The sequence below is a fragment of the Equus caballus genome, chromosome 21, assembly GCF_041296265.1.
Source record: "Equus caballus isolate H_3958 breed thoroughbred chromosome 21, TB-T2T, whole genome shotgun sequence".
NCBI classification, from domain to species: Eukaryota; Metazoa; Chordata; class Mammalia; order Perissodactyla; family Equidae; genus Equus; species Equus caballus.
The window spans coordinates 47,232,279-47,251,405 of record NC_091704.1 but is presented as its reverse complement, the minus strand read 5'-3'; the positions used below and the strand labels follow the sequence as shown (position 1 = coordinate 47,251,405).

The following is a 19,127-nucleotide window of genomic DNA, read 5'->3' as shown; positions in this document are numbered from 1 at the left end:
TCTGCAGCCACATGTTTGAACTGTGCACAGGCCCCTGCACATTAACATTGACACAGCAACAGCAGGATCTTAAGAGACAGTGGGTCCAAGCTCCTCATTTCCCCAGACCTCTCTTCAAGGTCCTTGCGGCAGTGCCCAGAGTAGACCTCCACTGGAGGATTTCCAGCCTACTTCCTCTCCATTTCTGCTGTCTCTTGTCTTCTTATTTTCTCTCTACTTCATTTCTCTCCCACTCCTTTTAAAGGCCAAGATGGCACATGAATAGCTATGGGGACCATTGAGGGAATAGGGACCAGTATATCATACTCTTCACAATCTTTCCTTTTCCTTAATTCTGATTTCCTGCCTGGAAGAGGTCAAATGAGGATTCTTTTTTCTCTCAGTCCTGTGGACTTTGGCTTGCCTTTTCATGACCATGGGCTGAGGCCTTTCCCACAGCGAGTCCTGGGAAAAGTGGATGCTTCTCCCAGAGGCACATGGGCCGAACCTTTGTGCTCTGTGATCTTTTGGTTTCCTCTGAGGATACTCTCTCTGCACCAGGCTCTCCAGGCCTGACTCCTGCAAGCATTCTGGGAGGGGAGGGGATGTAGGCCGGTCTCTGCACTGTTTAGGCCCTTGCCAAATTAGAGAGTCTGTGGGGCCTCAATGGAAAAACCGGATTTCCTATAATACCCCACCCCCCAGGCAAATTCCTTCCCCCTTCTCGAAAGTTTGGTTCTTTCTGCTGCTCCAAAGAGCTCCTATTCAGTAGGACATATTTCTTCTTGTCTTCTGGAAGAGCTGAACTGTGGTTATGAGCACATGAATGTAAAACCACTCCAGGGGCCCCCTCCTCCCTTTTGTCTTGGCAGATACTCAAAATCTGATAAAGCAATTTGGCCCATCTCTTCTGCAGTTTAAAACTTCCATGTGTTGCCTATATGCTTCTTAATGAGGCTAGCGACTCTGTCCTTGACTTGCTAACTCAGTGCCAAAGTCCAGGAGAATGCTGGAGCTGGAAGGAAACTTCGGAGAACCACCTCATTTGGCAGGTATGGAAACTGAGGCTCAAAAGTGCTAAAGGACTTGCCTCTGGACCTACAGCTAGCTAATGGCAGAGTATATTACTGCCTATTATAAATATTTGAGTCATTGTTAATTAACGATGAAGTCAGATCCTGTGCAGCTACATGCTAAGAATTTAAATACAGTAAGTAGATTATTTACCCAAAAGTATAAACACCACAAGCATCTCAACAGCATGATTGTTCTGAAAGGATATGCAAAATAACTGTCCATTTAAAAAAAATAACTCCAGTGTAATTGAAGAACTTATAATGCATGCTGTATGTTAATGGCGTGATCTAGAGGGTTGTGGATGACAGGTTGGTGGCATCATGGCCACCCAATCCATACAAAGTAGACTGGATGGGCAGATTAAAATGGGCAATCACAGTGAGCTCATGGTTGTCTTATTGCTAACACAGAAGCTCATGAGCTGTGCCCATCTCCCTAAATTTTAACTTAATGCCTGCTACTTCATGTCTGCTGTTGGGAACAGTTGAAACAATGGCCTCCAGTGGGTAATCGCACCTTTGGCAGCAGGCTTACAACCTCTGTCTGGTTGAGCACAACCCACCCGCTTCTGATAAAGCAGGTTTTCTCAGCCCTGCAAGGGTCCAGAACGTAGGCTTCTCAGGCAACTTAGGTTGCAGGCTGAATGTCACAAATGCCTTCCTTAGCAAAGCAGTATTTCTTCCTATCTCGCTTGCTGGCTAAATTGAGGACTTTGAGACTTGGCTGAGAGTGATGAAGCACCTACTGATATTCTAAAGTTTTCCTACCATCTTCTCTGACACCACAGCCTCCGTCAACACATCAGTGACTTTCCAAGGTACAGCAGTTGGTGGTTTGACCAAATATTTTACATCACATAGCTGGCGTCACCTTTCTAGTCTGCAATATCCAAGTCCTTGGCATCTGCCTCGCTCCCTCCCTTACTCATGCAATGCCACATTTTAGGTTCTGTTACTTTTAGTTCCCGCACTTCTAGGTAACACATTCTATAGTTGTTTGGAATTTAATTCAACTGATTGGTTGGATTTGGCAAAATTCAAATAACAATGATTACACAACATGGGGATTTATTCTTCCTTTCATTTCTGCTCTTTTCTTAAGGAATGCTGGTGTAAGCCCCGCCCAGCAATTTTTATTTTCATCTCATTGGCCAGAACCATATTGTAGAACTATTCATACCACCAAGAGAGGCTGGGTTTTAGTTGAATACATCGCCACACCCAACAAAATAAAGGAAGAAAGAGAGAATGGACGTCAGGTAGTCAGCCACCAGCTTCTGACATAAGCTACCTGTTTATTTATCACATGAAGCCCATTGGTGACAGTGGAGCAGGGATTACTAGGCAGGGTGCCAGCCTGGGTAGATTGGGTATGAGTTCAGAAGGGTGAGATTGTCAGGAGCAGGCAGGCAGCATGCTGATGCAGAAAGGAGCGAGGCCAAGTCTAGTGGGTCTGGGTGCTAATCCTGGCTCTGTTATTTACAGAGTTCCTGACTCCAGTCCTGGTTCTGGTCATTGTGAGACCGTGGACCAATTAATTAGCCTCTCTGATTCTGTTATTGATCTGAGCCTTTAAAAAGAGGATACTTAATAATATCTCCCTACAGTATTGTTGGGGCAATTAAATAAGGTAATCCATGGAAAGTATTCATTTAGATCAGTGTCTGACACACGGTTATCCTCAGGAAACGTTAGCCATTAGCCAATGTTGGTCAAATGGGTTCAGATGCCCTTGTTTTATAAGGTGGTTGTGAGGATGGAAGGAGAGAATGAGATAATGGGGAAGCATCCAGCTCAATGGGGGCATTTCCTCCTCACTCCTTCTTTTGTAGCCCCATCCATTGGCAGCCAAGCAGGTTCTCACTTCAGGGTCTTTGCTGTCCCCTTGTCTGAGAACAGCCTTCCTAGAGATATTCTCTCTCCTCAGTCTCTCCTGAGAAGGGCCTTCCTAATCCCCTCCTACCTCCATCGCTCGCTATCCTCTGACACTACCGTAATTCTCTTCATAGTACTAATCTCCATCTGACATTAGTATTTTATGTTTACTGATTCACCATCATCAGAACACGGGCTTCATAAGGCTCTGTAGGAACATTGTCTGTTTTGTTCAGGGCCCAGCGTGGGATAGGCACTCAAATGCACATCTGTTGAATGAATGAATTGTAGCTATTTAATCAACAGTGGTTTCCTTTTCATATGTGAGTGTTTTCTAAAAGTCAAAAGAGGACCCTAGTCCAGAAGGTAGGAAGATCAGATGAAGACTGAGGAAGTTGGGACTCAGCCGAGGTCACAGCAGGAGGACGTTTAGAATCCAGGACTGTTGCAAGAGGGAGTTAGTACAAGACAGCCTGGTGTGAATCTGGTTTTGAGGCAAGGTCTGGATAAACCAGAGGCCCCTGTTATGCCCGCTGCCAGATTCAGGATTCAGCCTCTGGATTACGGGCTACTCTGGGCCCGTGACTTTAAGCAGATGGTTAGTTTCACCTAGTTCAGCGTTTCTCAATCTTTTTTATTATTGTTCCCCTCCCCCCATCCTGGAGAATAATTTAATTTAAATTCTCTCTAACACAAGAAATTAAATACTAAGGAATAAGATTTTCTTGGGTAGGATTGCAGAGGAAGGACACTAACCATTATAATATGTAAGATTTTTTTTGCCCGCCTCCCCCAATCAGTTTTCACCCCCTGTAGGTGATATCACTTTGCTAGAATGTATGATTTAGCTGAAAGGGGATCCAAGAGAGTTGATAGATTCTAACACCGTATCAATAAACTACCTCAGGAATAGAAGCATTTATTTTGAATGCTAGGGCTGTCAGCTTCAAGCTACTCAAAATTAATTTAAATTATCATGGCTGTTTGCTTGAGATGGGAATCTAATTGGAGAATTATATATGGTAGACAAAAGTCAACTGGACCACACAGTGAACCTCCATGTCCACGGATTCTGCGCACTGCTGAAATGGACTGATCTTCACGAATAGAAGGTTTTAGACCTTTGCATAGATCAGCCATCCAGGGATATTGGTATTTGTAACTGTTTGCAGATTTCTGTTCTGTATTTTCTCTGGGTCAATATTTTGTTCACTGGAATGTTTCATTGGACATTGTAGAAAAACCACACTTTCCATAATATTGCAAAATCATGTATCTTTTCTTATGCCCTGAGGCGTCTCAAATCATTACAGTGGATGGGAATGCCTCGACTTCCCTTCTTTATAGAAAAATCCCAGGAGGATGAGTTGATTGGAATAAGGAGGTGGAAAGATTACTGGAAAATTCCTAATTATAGGTATGGAATGGAACTGTTATGTAGCCCGTGAACACCCAAATAAGACTAAAATGTTTTTGAGGGTGTCTCTACACTTGAAATAGTTTTTCTTCTTCTGAAGACTCCTTCCATGCCTTCACCACAGTCAGGGTCAGAGGGCGGGCTCCCAGAAGTCATGTCGATATCTTCTGACCCTACCCCCTTGGCCATAACCCATTGGACTACAGATGGACAACTGTTCCAAGCTGAGCAAACCAGCTTTGCTCGCCTCCAATGTATTAACAACTTTTGAGTTGCAAAGGGCAGAAAACAGCTCAAGGTAAAGTTTATTTTCGTTTAAATTTTTTTTTTTTAGTTTTGTTTTCTTTACCTCTTTTCTTTTTTTTTAAGCTAAAATTTTTAAAATGTAATTTATTGAAAGGATTGATAGGGTCTTTCAGATTGACAGCAATGCAGCCCCCTCCAGAATGGCTGAAACTAAGACCAGGAATGCCATGGGGAAACCGGAGCATTGTCTCCGCCCAGTCTTGCACCTCTACCTTCTGCTGATCAACTTTATTTCTTGGCAAGACAGCTTTCTTTGCTACTCACTTCATACAGCAGGAAGAATATTGCCATCCAGAGCCCCTAGTTCAAAAGTTATAGCTCCTGCTACACAATAGAAAATGGGACCCTTTCTCTCTGGGTCGTGGTGCTCCGTTCTCAGGGAAGAACTCTGTTCCAGCTTGCATGAAATGCCCAGCTCTAGATCTGTCAACAGGGGCTGGGGGCTTATAGTATATTATGGGAACGTGGTCTCCAAGAACGTGCCCTTGTCAATTCTGTTAAGAGGGTTGTCATAGACTTATTACACACTAGTTTCCATTTAATTATGCATCTCCCCACCAGACTATGAATTCCTTCAAACTCCAAGGAATTTGACAGTCTATTTCCAGTGCCAGGTTCAAGGCCTGGTTCTTAACTGATATTCAATAAATACAAGTTAACATCAGGAAAAAAATTCTCTATTAGTCTTAAGTTTGGGTTTCTTCAATCAGACTTATTTAAAGAGCGTCTTGCCCAAAATATTTACCTTGTTTTCATATTATGGACCCGTCTGAACTGTGACTAACACCTCGAATTACAGACCATCAAAATTTTAATTTAAAGAACCTTTGAAAAATTGTTTTAGGTTGTCGAGAGTCTACAAGGTGACAGGCACTGTGCTGGGGTAGGGAGTATACTGATGAATAAGACACTGTCACTGTCTTTAAGGAACTCTCTCTCCACTGAGTATGAGAAACCTTAGAGATGATTGAGCTTAACTTTCTCATTTTACAGATGAGGAAATGGAGACTCATAAAGGTTGTTAGCCCTGATGGAAAATGTTTTGATTTATTCATAAGATTTTAATATGTCTGTGTGGAATTACTTTTTAGTGAGAAGGGTTACTTATTTTGGCCAAAGAAGACATTCAATTTTTGTACATGTACGGATTATCTTTTCTTTGATCTTGCATTTCTTTTTAATAGGCATGTGATTATGTAGATGATATTTGCTAAGTTTTTGATTTATTTGGAACCAGATAATAGCTGGCACTCAAGTTCTTTGGAAACTCAAAACTTACTATATTGGAAATTTCTTTATGGTTACTGAGTAATAAGGTCATTTATTATTGACATGGCTTCTGACGCCTCTCCCATTTATTATGATTCCTTGTTAAATCACTTCCTGAGAAGGCTAGAGAATGTTTTCCATCTTAGATGGCACGGTTTATATTGACTTTGTCTTGGCAAAAGTGAAGTTCAGAGAGGAGAATGAAAGGGGTCATTTTTCTGCGTTTACAGACGATGGAGGTGAAAATTTTCCTTGGTAGAGAAGGAGAATTGGCGATGGAATTCAATGAACCTTTCACTGGGGGGACTTACTCTGTGCCAGGCACTGTGCAGAATTCAGAGAGGGCAAGGCTGCTGCCAGCTCTCTCAGGGGACACACCTGCTGCAGCTGGCCATGCAGGCTGTGAATGCATCACCGCTGTAAGCAGTGTGTTCAAGGACAAGCCAAGGAGGGGCCAAGTCTTCTCCCCCAGAAGCTTGGAGAAGATGGCTTTTGGGTTAGCCCGAGAGTAGGTCACTTTCAGTTTACCAAAGGAAAAGAAGAGAGGAGGCTAAAAGCTGTAGGATGCAAAGGGATGTGATTCCCTCTGGATCTGTGTGATCAAGGTGGAACCAATGGCTAAGCTTAGGACTGGTGTTGTCCTAGGGTAGAGCCTGAATCTCTCTGTGGTGTTGATTGGCTCCTCCTCTTGGTAGAATTGTCAGAACATAGTTCTGAAATGGAGAGACCTCCTGTGTATGCAGTTGGGCTGATGAAGGCAAATGGACATAGATTTTAACTTCCTAGGCACATAAGCTCTTAAACATGTCCAGAACTCCTCTACAATATTCTAAGGAGTCTTGTCACACAGCTTGCTAGTTGGATGTGAATTTGATGAGTGTTGTCCTGGCAATAGTCATCTCATTTCCCTGCTGATAAGGAAACTTCCTGGAGAAGGTCTGCGTTCCAGAGGCTTCTTGTCTGAGTGGGTGTTTGTGTGTGTGTATGTATGTGTATTTGTGTATTTGTATGTGAGTCTGTGCATCTGTGTGTACAGAGTGGAGGGAGCTCAGCTGGGGAATGGGGAGAGACATTAGGTTTCTGGCTCAAAAAGCAAACATGGTCCTTCTATGATATAAGAGGCCATATGTCCTGTGTCAGAAGGCTCACTGTTGTGACTGGAATTTTTTGTCTTTCCCTCTTCCAGATGTGAATGAGTCCGGAGGAGGTCACCCTGTCACTGCTGAAGGAATGCCTCATTTCCAGGTCATTTGCGTGGGACCTGCTATGAAATGAACCAAGCAAGGACTTCTTGGACACTTCCTTCCTTCCCTTGTTGAGCACTCCGGGCGTAGCAATTGTTCCACTGTTGTTCTAATTGTGTCTCGTCCTCCTCTTGCCAAGGCAAACAGCCCAGTCTCGAGTAGGTGTCCCTTAGGCTCGTCTGCCAGCCTGAACATGAACACAGGTAAAGCTGATGACAGCCAGAGTTCCCAAGGGACGTGGGGCCCCTTGGGGCCCAGCCCCCAGGAGCAGGTCCTCTCATGATGTTGGTGTCCGGGAGTGAGCACCATGCCCATCACCCAGGACAATGCCGTGCTGCACCTGCCCCTCCTCTACCAGTGGCTGCAGAACAGCCTGCGGGAGGGTGGGGATGGGCCGGAGCAGCGGCTCTGCCAGGCGGCCATCCAGAAGCTGCAGGAGTACATCCAGCTGAACTTTGCTGTGGATGAGAGTGCGGTCCCACCTGACCACAGCCCCCCAGGGATGGAGATCTGTACTGTGTACCTCACCAAGGAGCTGGGGGACACAGAGACTGTGGGTCTCAGTTTTGGTAACATCCCTGTTTTCGGGGACTATGGTGAAAAGCGCAGAGGAGGCAAGAAGAGGAAAACCCACCAGGGCCCTGTGCTGGACGTGGGCTGCATCTGGGTTACAGAGCTGAGGAAGAACAGCCCGGCAGGGAAAAGTGGGAAGGTCCGACTGCGGGATGAGATCCTCTCCCTGAACGGGCAGCTGATGGTCGGAGTTGATGTCAGTGGGGCCAGGTGAGTGGGGGAGCTCCAGCTGGTGTGGGGACTGGATGTGGGATGCTGTGGTTCACTTATGTCTGATGATCAGCTCTGCAGCTGCAGAGGGTTATGAGTCCTACTGTGGGGAAGTGTCAATGGCATTGATCCTATAAAGGGGAATATACACTCTCTAAGTTGATGTTTCATGATATTTATATTTTTCTTTTCTGCTTCATTCTCTCTTAGAGGACTCAGGCTCAGAGTATTTCCTTTTCCCCTGAAACTTGTGTTGGAAAGAAAAGAAATAGTACATGACACATGAGTATGAGATATGTCACATTGAGTTAGACCCTCTTGCCCATTCAACCCAGCATCTCTCCTCCAATCAGAGCACCAAAGGTTGGGTCCTGAATGTGTTTCCCATATCACATTAGTAACAGACTCACAATCCAGAAGCCCCTTGAGATGTTTAGAAATGTCTTCAGACTACCTGTGCACCCCGCCCTAGTTTCCCCATCTTGAAAGATCCACTTGGATCTCATCTGAATGAGCATATTTCTGTTTTCTACCCATGTGGCCACCCACCATGTCAGTAAGTTATGATTGGACTGTTTTGTTGTTTCCCAGGTGAAATGAGGTCCCTAAGACCACCTTCTACTTCAATGATTCACTAGAAGGACTCATAGAATTCAGAAAAGCTGTTATGCTCAGGGTTATAGTTTATTACAGTGAAAGGATCCAGATTAAATTCAGCAAAGATAAAAGGTGCGTAGAGTAAAGTCCAGGAGAGACCAGGTGCAAGCTTCCAGTTGTCTTCTCCCAGCAGAGTTGTACAGACAGTGCTCAACCCTCCCAGGAATGATGTGTGACAGCATGTATGGAGTATGGTCAACCAGAGAAGCTCATCTGAGCCTTGGTGTCCACAGTTTTTATTGGAGGGCCAGTCTCCTAGGCATGGGGTGCCTGTGTAGCTGACCTGAGTTATTCACTGTCCAGTCCTTCCGGAGGTCAGACTGATACCATGTGGCCCAAGGCCCCCACCGTAAATCACCTTATTTGCTTAAACTATCTGGTATGGCCTAAAGCCCCATATATACAAAGACACTCTTGTCAGGCAAGATAGTCAAAGGACTTAGAGGTTACCTCCCAAGAGTCACTCAAGGGACAGTCCTTTCTATGGAATGTATATGGCTTGAATACCCCAAATCTGCCAAGTTAACCCTTTACTACACACCAAGTTTTTAGTGATGGGTATACATGAAAGAGTTGAGAAAAGAGAATTTTGAAGATATTGTGAGATGCAAACTTTTGTCAAACTTTCAGGGTCTTCTGTGATAAGGGCTCCTAGTCCCAGAAGGAGAGAATCATGGAGAGAAGGCCACCTTGAGAATCATGGTGACCTTTTGGTGAGGGAGACATCTAACCTAAGGAGACCCTGAAGGGAGGAAGCCAGAGCAGAAATACCTTGATTTTAATCTTATCCTTCCCTTCAGTCTCCTACCAGAGCTTTCCATTGGCAGAAACCAGCCAGAATCCAGTGGCAAGGGAGCCCGTTGATGTTGTCCATACATATCAGCCTCTTGGGGCACAAGTAGGGTGGAGAACGGTGGAGAGTGGATGTGGAGGGTCAGTGAGAAGTCATCAGGTGCATACAGTGTGGTCCAAGTTTAAATGAGGCAGTGGATGGAAAGGACATAGCACAGAGCTGGCTGGCAAGTATGAGTACTACTCAGTAGACACTCTCACCAGTATTTCCTTTGGGTTTCCTCTTTGACTGAAGAGATTCTCCTGGCTAATGGCTGAGTGCCTGACTGGCAGTTTGGGGCAGAAGCTGCTCATTTTCAAGGAGAGTAAATTTTAAGAATCAAGAAGAGAAATGATTGTATTTGGGATTAGAGATTATTCTTAGAAAAGGAGCAGTGCTGACCACCATAGCACTCAAGATGCTATAAGGAGTTGAGAAAGTAATACTCTTCCCTAGTGTCTGGACTTTTAGGGTTACTAGTGGGGATCACTATGAATCTTGAGGTAGCCCTCTCAAAGCTGTCCCTGGGAGTCCTTACCATTTGCAGCTGCCTGATTTAAACAGGGCTGATTTGAATGGAAAGGAAAAGGAGGAGAAGGGAGGCAACATCCAGTGGGAGAGCATAGTGGTCAAGAGTTCCAGCTCGGGAGCCAGACAACTGGCGCTCCCTCCTCAGGTTCCCCCACTTACCAGTTGGTCAATCTTGGGAAAATTATCCCTCTTAGCCTCTGATTCCCCATCTGTGAAATGGGAACTATAACACCATTGATACCAATGGCTAATAATGAACTAATGCACGTAAAGGGCTTAGCCCTATGTCTGGTAAATAGTGCTTAATAACTATTAGCATCATAATTATGATTATACATGAAGAGTGGTTTGGAAGACAGGAAATTTTGTATCCAAGAAGTTGCTGTATCTTTAGGATCTTGGAGAAGTTCTTCCCATACTGAAGAAATTTTCTCTTATCTATTCAGGAAGCTCTTCTCTCGTCCTGCTTAAGGATATGGAGTCTTTAGGAGGCAAAGTTTTCTGTCCCAGACTCTGAAAGCATATCTTACCTTGAAATGAGATGGCTTTCCAGCTACCAGGAGAGGATTCCTTGGTGATTTTAATTTACTTGTTGGAGGGAGTGATAGGATGATGTTCATTTTTGCAAAGAAAGAAGATACAGAAGAATGGAAAGGTGATGGGCCCAGGGTCGTGAGTGAAGGTGGAACACAAAACTAGATTCTTTAATGGAAGCTCTGAGGAAGGGGCAAGTATGGTGTGATGGAGGAAGCAGTAGGCTGAGTCTGGGATTCCAGGTTCTGTCCACAGGTCTTACAGCAACCAGTTTTGAGACCTTGGGTAACTGTGTCAGGATGCTGGAGTGGAGGTGGGAGGGAGGTTAGCTGTAGCTGCCTATGTTAACATATTAGGGTAAATCTATGAGACATTTCATTTGATCCACTTAAGCTGGTGTTATTGTTCCAGAAGCCCACAGAGGTGAAGTGGTGTTCCCCTGATGCCTGACCATTGATAGCTGGCATTGCTGAGGCTCAGTCTCTTTCTTCTGACTCCCAGCTACGTACCCAATCCAGTGCACCCAGGCATATCAGGAAGAGATATTTATTTAGATGGGTGTGGCCATTTGGCATCTGGACTGAAATAGATGAAGCTGAGGAACTTGGGGAATGGAAATAGGAGAAAAGGTCAAGGAACAGGGCTGTGGGATCACTAATTGTTATACCTGGGTGTCTGAAACATACCCAGGATTTGTTTTAATTAAGTGTGGTAAGACATGCAGACATGGAAATGACTGTCACGAAGGAAGAAGTTTATACTCACAAATCCCTAGAAACAGGAGGGAAGCACCAGAGTCGGTCAGGAGGCAGAGGGAGAAGAAGAGAGAGCCTGGCCTAAAGCCTTTATTGGGGTTATCAAGGGAAAGAGTGGGCAAGGCATGGGAGTTACACTGTGTAATCTTAGGATTGGATAGTTTGAATCGCTTCGGCAGGCTCTGAGTTACAGGGGTGGTCTCCAGGTGTCCAGTACCTGGCCCAGGGTGATTTAGACAGGGGGAATATTGGCTTGGCATGTGAGGGTTTGATAAAGGAGATAGTTGGGGGTGTGGGCTCTGGACTGGTTGGTTTGTATATCAAAGGCACGTTCTCCAGGGAGTCATTTCCTACCAGGAATTAGCTAGCCCTGGGAGGGGCAATCTCTCCAAGATCAACATCCCCAAACCCAAAGCATCAAAAATGCAGAAAATATAGTTAATGCGTTGGGCTTCTGGAAATTTTCCACAGATTTACTGAGGAAATAAATCTTCCAAACATAACTTTTTTTACCAGTGAACAGTCATGACTCTGAAATTCCCTTCTCTGATGGTGCAATCATGTGTGCGTGTAGGACAGTGAAGGGCCAGGTAAGGGAAGGTTTACCCGGAAGCCACTGAGATGTGGCGGGGAGGGGGGGGGCAGAGGGGGAAGGCCAAGACCCACTGCTTGGTCTTCAGGAAGCATGAAAGTGAATCGAGTAATGAGGCAAGGACCCCTGGAGTCCTGGTCTTCCATTGCTCATAACAGCCAAGAAGTTAACAAGACAGAAGAGAAGGAGACTAGCTCAATTTTTCAAGGTTCACTCCCTAATTCTCTGGAATAATTATAAGAAATATCGTTTATTGAGCAGTTGCTACCACAAGTGTACACTCTGCCATCTGCTGTCTCATTGAATACCTACCACGGCTCCAGAAAGGACAGCTTTAGATGAGAATCCTTGACCACAGAGAGGCCATGTACCTTGACCAGAGTCTCCTAAGGATGAAGCAGAACCAGATTTGAACTTGGGTCTATCTGCCACCACAGCCTGTGCGCCTAACTCCTGTGCTATACTACCTCAGATCTGCCCCAGAGCTATACTTTTTGGTCCTTGTCACGTCGTCTGGTGCTTAATTTCATGGATAGTTTACGGCTTCACAAAATACCTCCTCAGCATAATTGTAGACACCAGGGAAGAAAATAACTAGAACAAACTGTAAGGCTTCCTCCTACCCAAACTGACAAGGAAAACAGAAACCCCCCCACCTCATCTTATAAAAGGGAGCCCAATTTTAATTTCGAATCCTTTTGGCAAAAGCCAGAGCTTTAGGACTGGAACCACTTTGAGAGCAGGTATTAAGAAGTTTAAAGTGTTTTGAATATTCTCAAGATGTTCCTTTTCACTCTTTGTAACTGAGTTTCCTTCAACAAGAAATTTTTCCACAACCCAAAGTAGATTCTGTCCTGAAAAGTGGTGAGTTGGAATTAGGGTTCTGTAGAGATCTCTCTGTCCCTCAGCAAACAGCCCCCTCGATGATCATGTGTCCACCCTTACTTGTAGACAGCAGATTTCAGGTGTCAACACACTCACTTCCCACCCATCCCACCAACACAATCAGTGATCCACGCTATCACTTGGAATTAGAATACAAGGCCCTCTTTTGGGTGATCCATTCTGCTCCTTCTCTTGAGTTTGATTTTGAATTCAAAACTACCTTAAGTGATGTTGTGGGTTGAATTTTGTCCCCCCATCCAAATTCTTATGTTGAATCCCTAACCCCCCAATACCTCAGAATGTGGCCTGTTTTGGAAATAGGGCCATCGCAGATGTAATTAGATAAGATGAGGTCGTATGCCCCTAATCCACTGTGACTAGTGTCCTTATGAAAAGGTAAATTTGAACACAGACATGCACACAGGGAGAATGCCATGTGAAGATTGGAGTTATGCTGCCACAAGCCAAGGAATGACCAGAAGCTAAGTGAGAGACCTGGAATAGATCCTTCCTTACTACCTCGGAGGAAGCACGGCTCTGCCAACACCTTGATCTCAGATCTTTAGCCTCTAGAACTATAAGACAAATTTCTGTTGCTTAAGCCACTTGGTTTGTGGTACTTTATTATAGCAGCCCCAGCAAACTAATACACGTGATATATCGACCCTGTCACCTGTGGCTAGTCGGTTATTCAGACAGTTTCCTTCCTGACAAGAGTTACTCTGGAAACTTTAGAGCGCCGTGGATGTTTTTGGAAAAGGGCATTCTGAAAATCGCGTGTGTGCTAAGTGTGGGAGGAGCAGGTGCAGAATGTGGAAGATGAGGTCATGGTTTGCTTATTTTAAAAATTAGCTTAGGGTCAATTTGGAAAGTTCTTCTCTGGGGAAAGAGCAGAGAATTCAGAGCCGTGGGTGTGATACCCTTCTACACTCCAGGACCAGTTCTGAAGCTAAACCTGCGACTGTCCCAAAATTACGGACCCCATTCAGCCTTCTCACTGGCTGATATTCCTGAAGTCCTCATTTGCTTCCAGGCTCCCCCAGTAGCTCTGGAAACTCTGCATTCTTTTGAGTGATAACAGCATCGTCAGCATGGAATGAACTTCCAGAGAACTTTACGTGATGGGAGAAGGATATCAGTTATGTTTGATGTCACGTGCCCCATCTTGCAGGTGTGGCTGCTAACACACAGAGGAAAGTTTTGTTTGCGAGCTCTATCATACCTACTCTGGGGAAGATGGGATTTTCTGGAATGTTCTATTTACTTCTGTTTTGTGCAGGAAGAACTGAAAAGGTTTTTTAGATTAGTTCCTACAAGGAATACTTTGTAACCCCAGTTCCTCCCTCCCTCAGCTAGCTTTCTATAAGTAAACCAGATCTGTTCCCTGAGGACAGATTGTTCTAAATTGGTAACAAAATGTGGAATTAATTAAAACACAACCCACACACCAAAACAAAAACAAGTAGCCTTTTCTGAAAAGGAAAAGGGCCCATGTTTCACTTAAAATGTGTTTTTCAGGATGTGAACCTTGACTGGACTTCTCTGTATATTAATAAACGTGAGCAGAGCATAGTATAAAGAACACGGGCCTCGGAGAGATGGATCTGGCTTCCAGACCTGCTTATTGGCCATGTGACTGTGGGCAAGTTACCTCAGCCACGGGAGGTTGATGCTATTTCCCCAATAGGGCCATTTAGTGGATGAGATAAGATGATTTACTTAATGTACTGAGTAGACATCTGGCACACAGTAGATGTTCTATCAAAGGTAGCTTTTAACGCTCTTCCTGGTCGGCCTCCGGTGACCTGAACCCAGGGCACAGCATGCAACTGAGAACAGGCCTTTGAGTTTGAGGGACAGAGAAAAGCCTGAAACTCTGGCAACTCACTCAGCAGGTATGAGAATAACCTTCAGCTCAGAAACTGGGGTGATATTCAGATACTGAGCAACCAGTATGGCATGGGTACCAGCCGATGAGCAAGGATGCCGGCACATGCAGGAACAGGGTCGTGGAGCCCACAGGGCCAGACTGCACCTTTGAGTTACTGGAGTGTGAGAAGTCTGTGTGGTCCCAGGAGAGGGGCCAGGGTGCTGAGCTGGCAGCAGGGCCCGGGAGGCCCAGGACAATTGGCCAACTAGTACAGGAGCGTTACCTTACATACTGGGCAGACTAGCTGAATATCAGGCCTGGCCAGAAGTAACCTTCAGCACAGTACCCATTGCCTTTAAACTGTGTGTAAAATTAAATTTAGGGTTGTTACAAGCTCAGACTCTGGTTACCCATGGCAACCTTGAGTTCTCTCTAGGTTTCAGCAGATTTTAAACAGAGTGTCAAGAGGCTGCTAGAAGGTGTTACTGAGAGAAATGACTGCAGGTAGTGATGGAGGAGATCGCAGAGAGGTAGAATTGCCAATTATAGCTTTATAATATAGTCTCTGGGGTCATTTAGCATGAGGGTTCTACCTACCTGGATACAACCAATGGCACCCGGCACTCTATTCAGGACTGTGTATATAGTAAGAGGTGGTCATCATGGTGACCTAGAGACATTCAGGAAAGGTTAAATTATATTCAAGTTGCCATTTAAGAAGCCAGAGAAGCGTGTAATACACTTTAGAAAGATTTCCATTACAGAAGGTTAAAAGGAAAACAAGTTTCAGCATTTAAAATTCAATTATCTGGAAAACTCGTCATGTGGAACAGCCCATTCCCCAAGGATGCCATGGAAATGAGGCATTACAGGGCCTTACATTTGTGCCCACTTCATTCTTCTCAGCCTGCTTTCCCCACATGCTGTTTCATTTCATGACTTGGTTTCTGGAAGGTATCCCAGAGTTCATTCAAGTCCTATTTCCTCATTGTACCAAGGAGGAAACCGAGGCTCTGAGAGGTGGTTTCCCTAGGTCAAGTATTTTCTTAAGAGAAGAGCAAGGACTGGAATTTGGGACCTCTGATGCAAATTCTAGAACTTTTTCTCCAACACCGTGGATATTAACCAATGAAATTAGGATTTTTTGTCAACCAGTTTACTGTTGACAACAAAAACGAATAGATAATCAAGTTTTTCTACATATTCTCTACATATTTTCCTATATCCATTCTCTAAATGGATGGTAATTACATCTAGAACCTTCCTTCTCAACAGGAGTTTATCTGATAGCAGCTAAAAGTATAACTGATGGCCATTGGAATGGACAGTGGGAGCTTGCTTTCCCTCAGCTTTGCAGAGCGCTCTCTGGACTAGGCTGTGGAGGATCTTTCACCGTCGTCTGCCATCTTGTGGTTGAAGTCAAGCACAGGGAGAGAAAGTGCTGGGAGTTTTAGCCAAGTCTGTTATTCGTTAGGCTGTGTGGGCTCTCAACTGTGCTGTTAGGATGATGTTCTCGGCCCTCACAGCTCTCTCTAGAATGGCAACATCTGGGCCATCCCTGAGCAGAAAGTGACTCAGGCACCATCCTCCTCCTCTGGGTGCCTGGTGGCCTCCTGCTGCCCCTGGGAGGTGCCCTGTTTGGTCCCCCCATGGCATCCTCTCCTAACACTCGCAGCCCTGGCCCTCAGGTCTCCCACAAGTTGGTGAGCAGCTGATCTGATAAACCCACTGCGCTGAGTTCTTTGTGATGGATGGTGGAGGGAAGTTGTCCTTCCCCAGTCCAATTCAAGCCTCCTGAAATCAGACAGCCTTAAGGAAAGTGTGAATAGCAGGGCAATGTGGTGGGTTCTTTCAGAAAACTGACAACTTTGGTATGTCTTCAGTCACAGCCTACAGGTAATGTTCAGAGCCATTTACAGAGTGGCTTTTCAGGGTCCTGCTTGTTCTTATGAGGGAAGAGATTACATAAAAGGAGCCACTTTCCATGAGTTAAAGGGGTTGAGGATGCAGAGCTCCATCCAGAGATGCTCTTTAATTTCATCCCAGTGACCTGCTTCTCCTCTGGTACCCCCATCAGAGCCACTGCTTGGTGATTGACTTCAGCCATGGGAGATGGAAAACCCAAATCTCCCACTTAAGACACTCGCTTTGAAACTTTTAGCATTACTTTCGGGAATTGTCGTAATTGTAATTGTAAACCATAAAGAGAAAAATGATAAAAGCATCTTAGTGTGATTATAGTACTACCGGCCTGACTTCATGCCCTTCTCCTCTCTATGGTCACTCCCGGGCCATTTTCAGCTATTTCTTAACTTCTACTTCATTTTTTACGTCCAGGTATTAAATAAGTGATAAGCATTTTTATTCTCTCGGTTTGGGCACCAGGTGCCTCAAATGACTCTCGAGATTTTCTTTTCTGAAAGGTCATTGAGTTCCGAGTTTTGACACCTGTTTCGGCCATTGTCCCCCTGTCAGTCTTCTGAAGCAGAGGCAGGTAACCGCATGGCCTGGCTCAGATGTTCATAATTAACCTGTTTGCCAAGCACAGAGGTTAAAAGACTTGAATCCCTGTCTTTTGGTGTTCAACTATGGCTTGCTGCCTCCTTCAGGAGGGGATAAAAATCTAATATTTTCAGGACCCAAGTATATATATCTCTCTTTTGTGCAATTTGTAATAAAACATGGGTTTTAAACAGTTATATAGATTTCTTCATGGGATTCTTTGAAATATTATCTCCCTCCAAAGATTTTGTTTGTTTGTTTGAGGAAGATTAGCCCTGAGCTAACATCTGCTGCCAATCCTCCTCTTTTTGCTGAGGAAGACTGGCCCTGAGCTAACATCCGTGCCCATTTTCCTCTACTTTATGTGTGGGACGCCTGCCACAGCATGGCTTGCCAAGTGGTGCCATGTCCGCACCCGGGATCCGAACCGGCAAACCCCGGGCTGCCAAAGTGGAACGTGTGCACTTAATCACTGCACCACCAGGCGGCCCCATCCCTCCAAAGATTTTGAGGGTGTGAGTTTAAGTTACACAATATATAAAATGGTTATGAAGATGTGACACTGGTGGCTTTTTGGATGACCCAGTTTATCAATGTTGAAATGTATAGACAACACTCAGCGGTGTGAGTATCTGGGTTCTTTGTAACTCCAAGCCCAGAAACCTGGATGCAGGGGCATCGGTGATGGTCTAATAACTGAGTCATTTCACAGTTACTCGTTCAGGGCTCTTTCGGCACCAGAAAAAGGATGATGCTGTCCTTTACAATGTCTCTAGGACTTAAATTTAGCCATTTCCTTTGGGGAGGGACGGGAGATGGAGAGCTGGGCTCTTTCCATAGCTGAATTGTGTGTTTGCTCAGCCTTAAGGGGGGACTCGAAGGTGAGTCCATTTAGATAGGCTGGGATTTCTTAGGAAATTTTTGACCTTTGGGATCACAGGTATATTTTCACAAATGTCCCTGCAGGAAGCCTGAACTATTATGGGAGGAGGAGGGGCTAGGTGTCCTTAAAAATTCAAACCCCGTTGATTGCAAGTCTCTCTTGAATTGCATGGCAAGTCTTGAGGTTTTTTCCTGACTCAAAGGTTTTATTTAGTCCAGATATCCATTCCTGTGAAGTCCTTGCCTGACCCAGCAGAATGGGCAGAGAGGACTGGAATGGCAGTCACCCAAGTGGGACGCCCAAGAAGATCCACGGGCTGAGGGAAAAAATTATTGATATCCCAAGATGTATTTTTTTTATCTTAAAAAAATAAGAAGTTTAGCACAACCAGAAGCACTCACAACTAGAATATACAACTATGTACCAGGGGGCTTTGGGGAGAAGAAGAAAAAAGAAGAAGATTGGCAACAGATGTTAGCACAGGTGCCAATCTAAAAAAAGTAAATAAATAAATAAAAATAATAAGTTTAGCTTAACTAATATTTTAGATGTGGATTGACACTGGAATCCTTATATCCTTATTCAGTCTGTGTGTCAGAGGGTCCTATGTTCTGTGTGGTATGTGACGTGTCCTGAGGGAAGAAATGGTGGTCTACAAAGTCCCCTCACTGGTTAATGCACTTTTTTTTTTTAAAAGATTGGCACCTGAGCTAACGTCTGTTGCCCATGTTCTTTTTTTATTTGTCTGTCTTCTTCTCCCCAGAGCCCCGCAGTACATAGTTGTATATTCCAGTTATGGGTCCTTCTGGTTCTGCTATGTGGGACGCCACCTCAGCATGGCCTAGTGAGCAGTGCCAGGTCTGCGCCCAGGATCCGAACCAGCGAAACCCTGGGCCACCGAAGTGGAGTGCACGAACTTAACCACTCGGCCACAGGGCCAGCCCCTAGTTACTTCACTTTTGACTTATTTCAAGGGACTGTAGTTTATGTAGGCTCACTCAGTGAAGTAGATTTATGGATTAAATTATTTCATTTTAATTAAATTAATCTTTACCAAATGGACAGATAAAATTATTGAGGGGAAAAAAAGATTTAAAATAATATAATCAATGCAGATGTAAGCAAACTATAAGAAAA

The 19,127-nt window shown here is 44.7% G+C and overlaps 1 protein-coding gene across 13 annotated transcripts in view; it reads left to right on the top strand.

The window, feature by feature from the left end:
* Positions 1-19,127, top strand: part of PDZD2 (PDZ domain containing 2) — a 346,617-nt gene that overhangs the window by 112,353 nt on the left and 215,137 nt on the right. For all 13 annotated transcript variants that reach the window (XM_023625798.2, XM_070246357.1, XM_023625802.2 and 10 more), the window contains one exon: positions 7,109-7,949. In XM_023625798.2, the coding sequence (XP_023481566.2) occupies positions 7,474-7,949 (476 nt within the window). In that variant the 5' untranslated portion in view covers positions 7,109-7,473. The remainder of the gene's footprint in view (positions 1-7,108; positions 7,950-19,127) is intronic.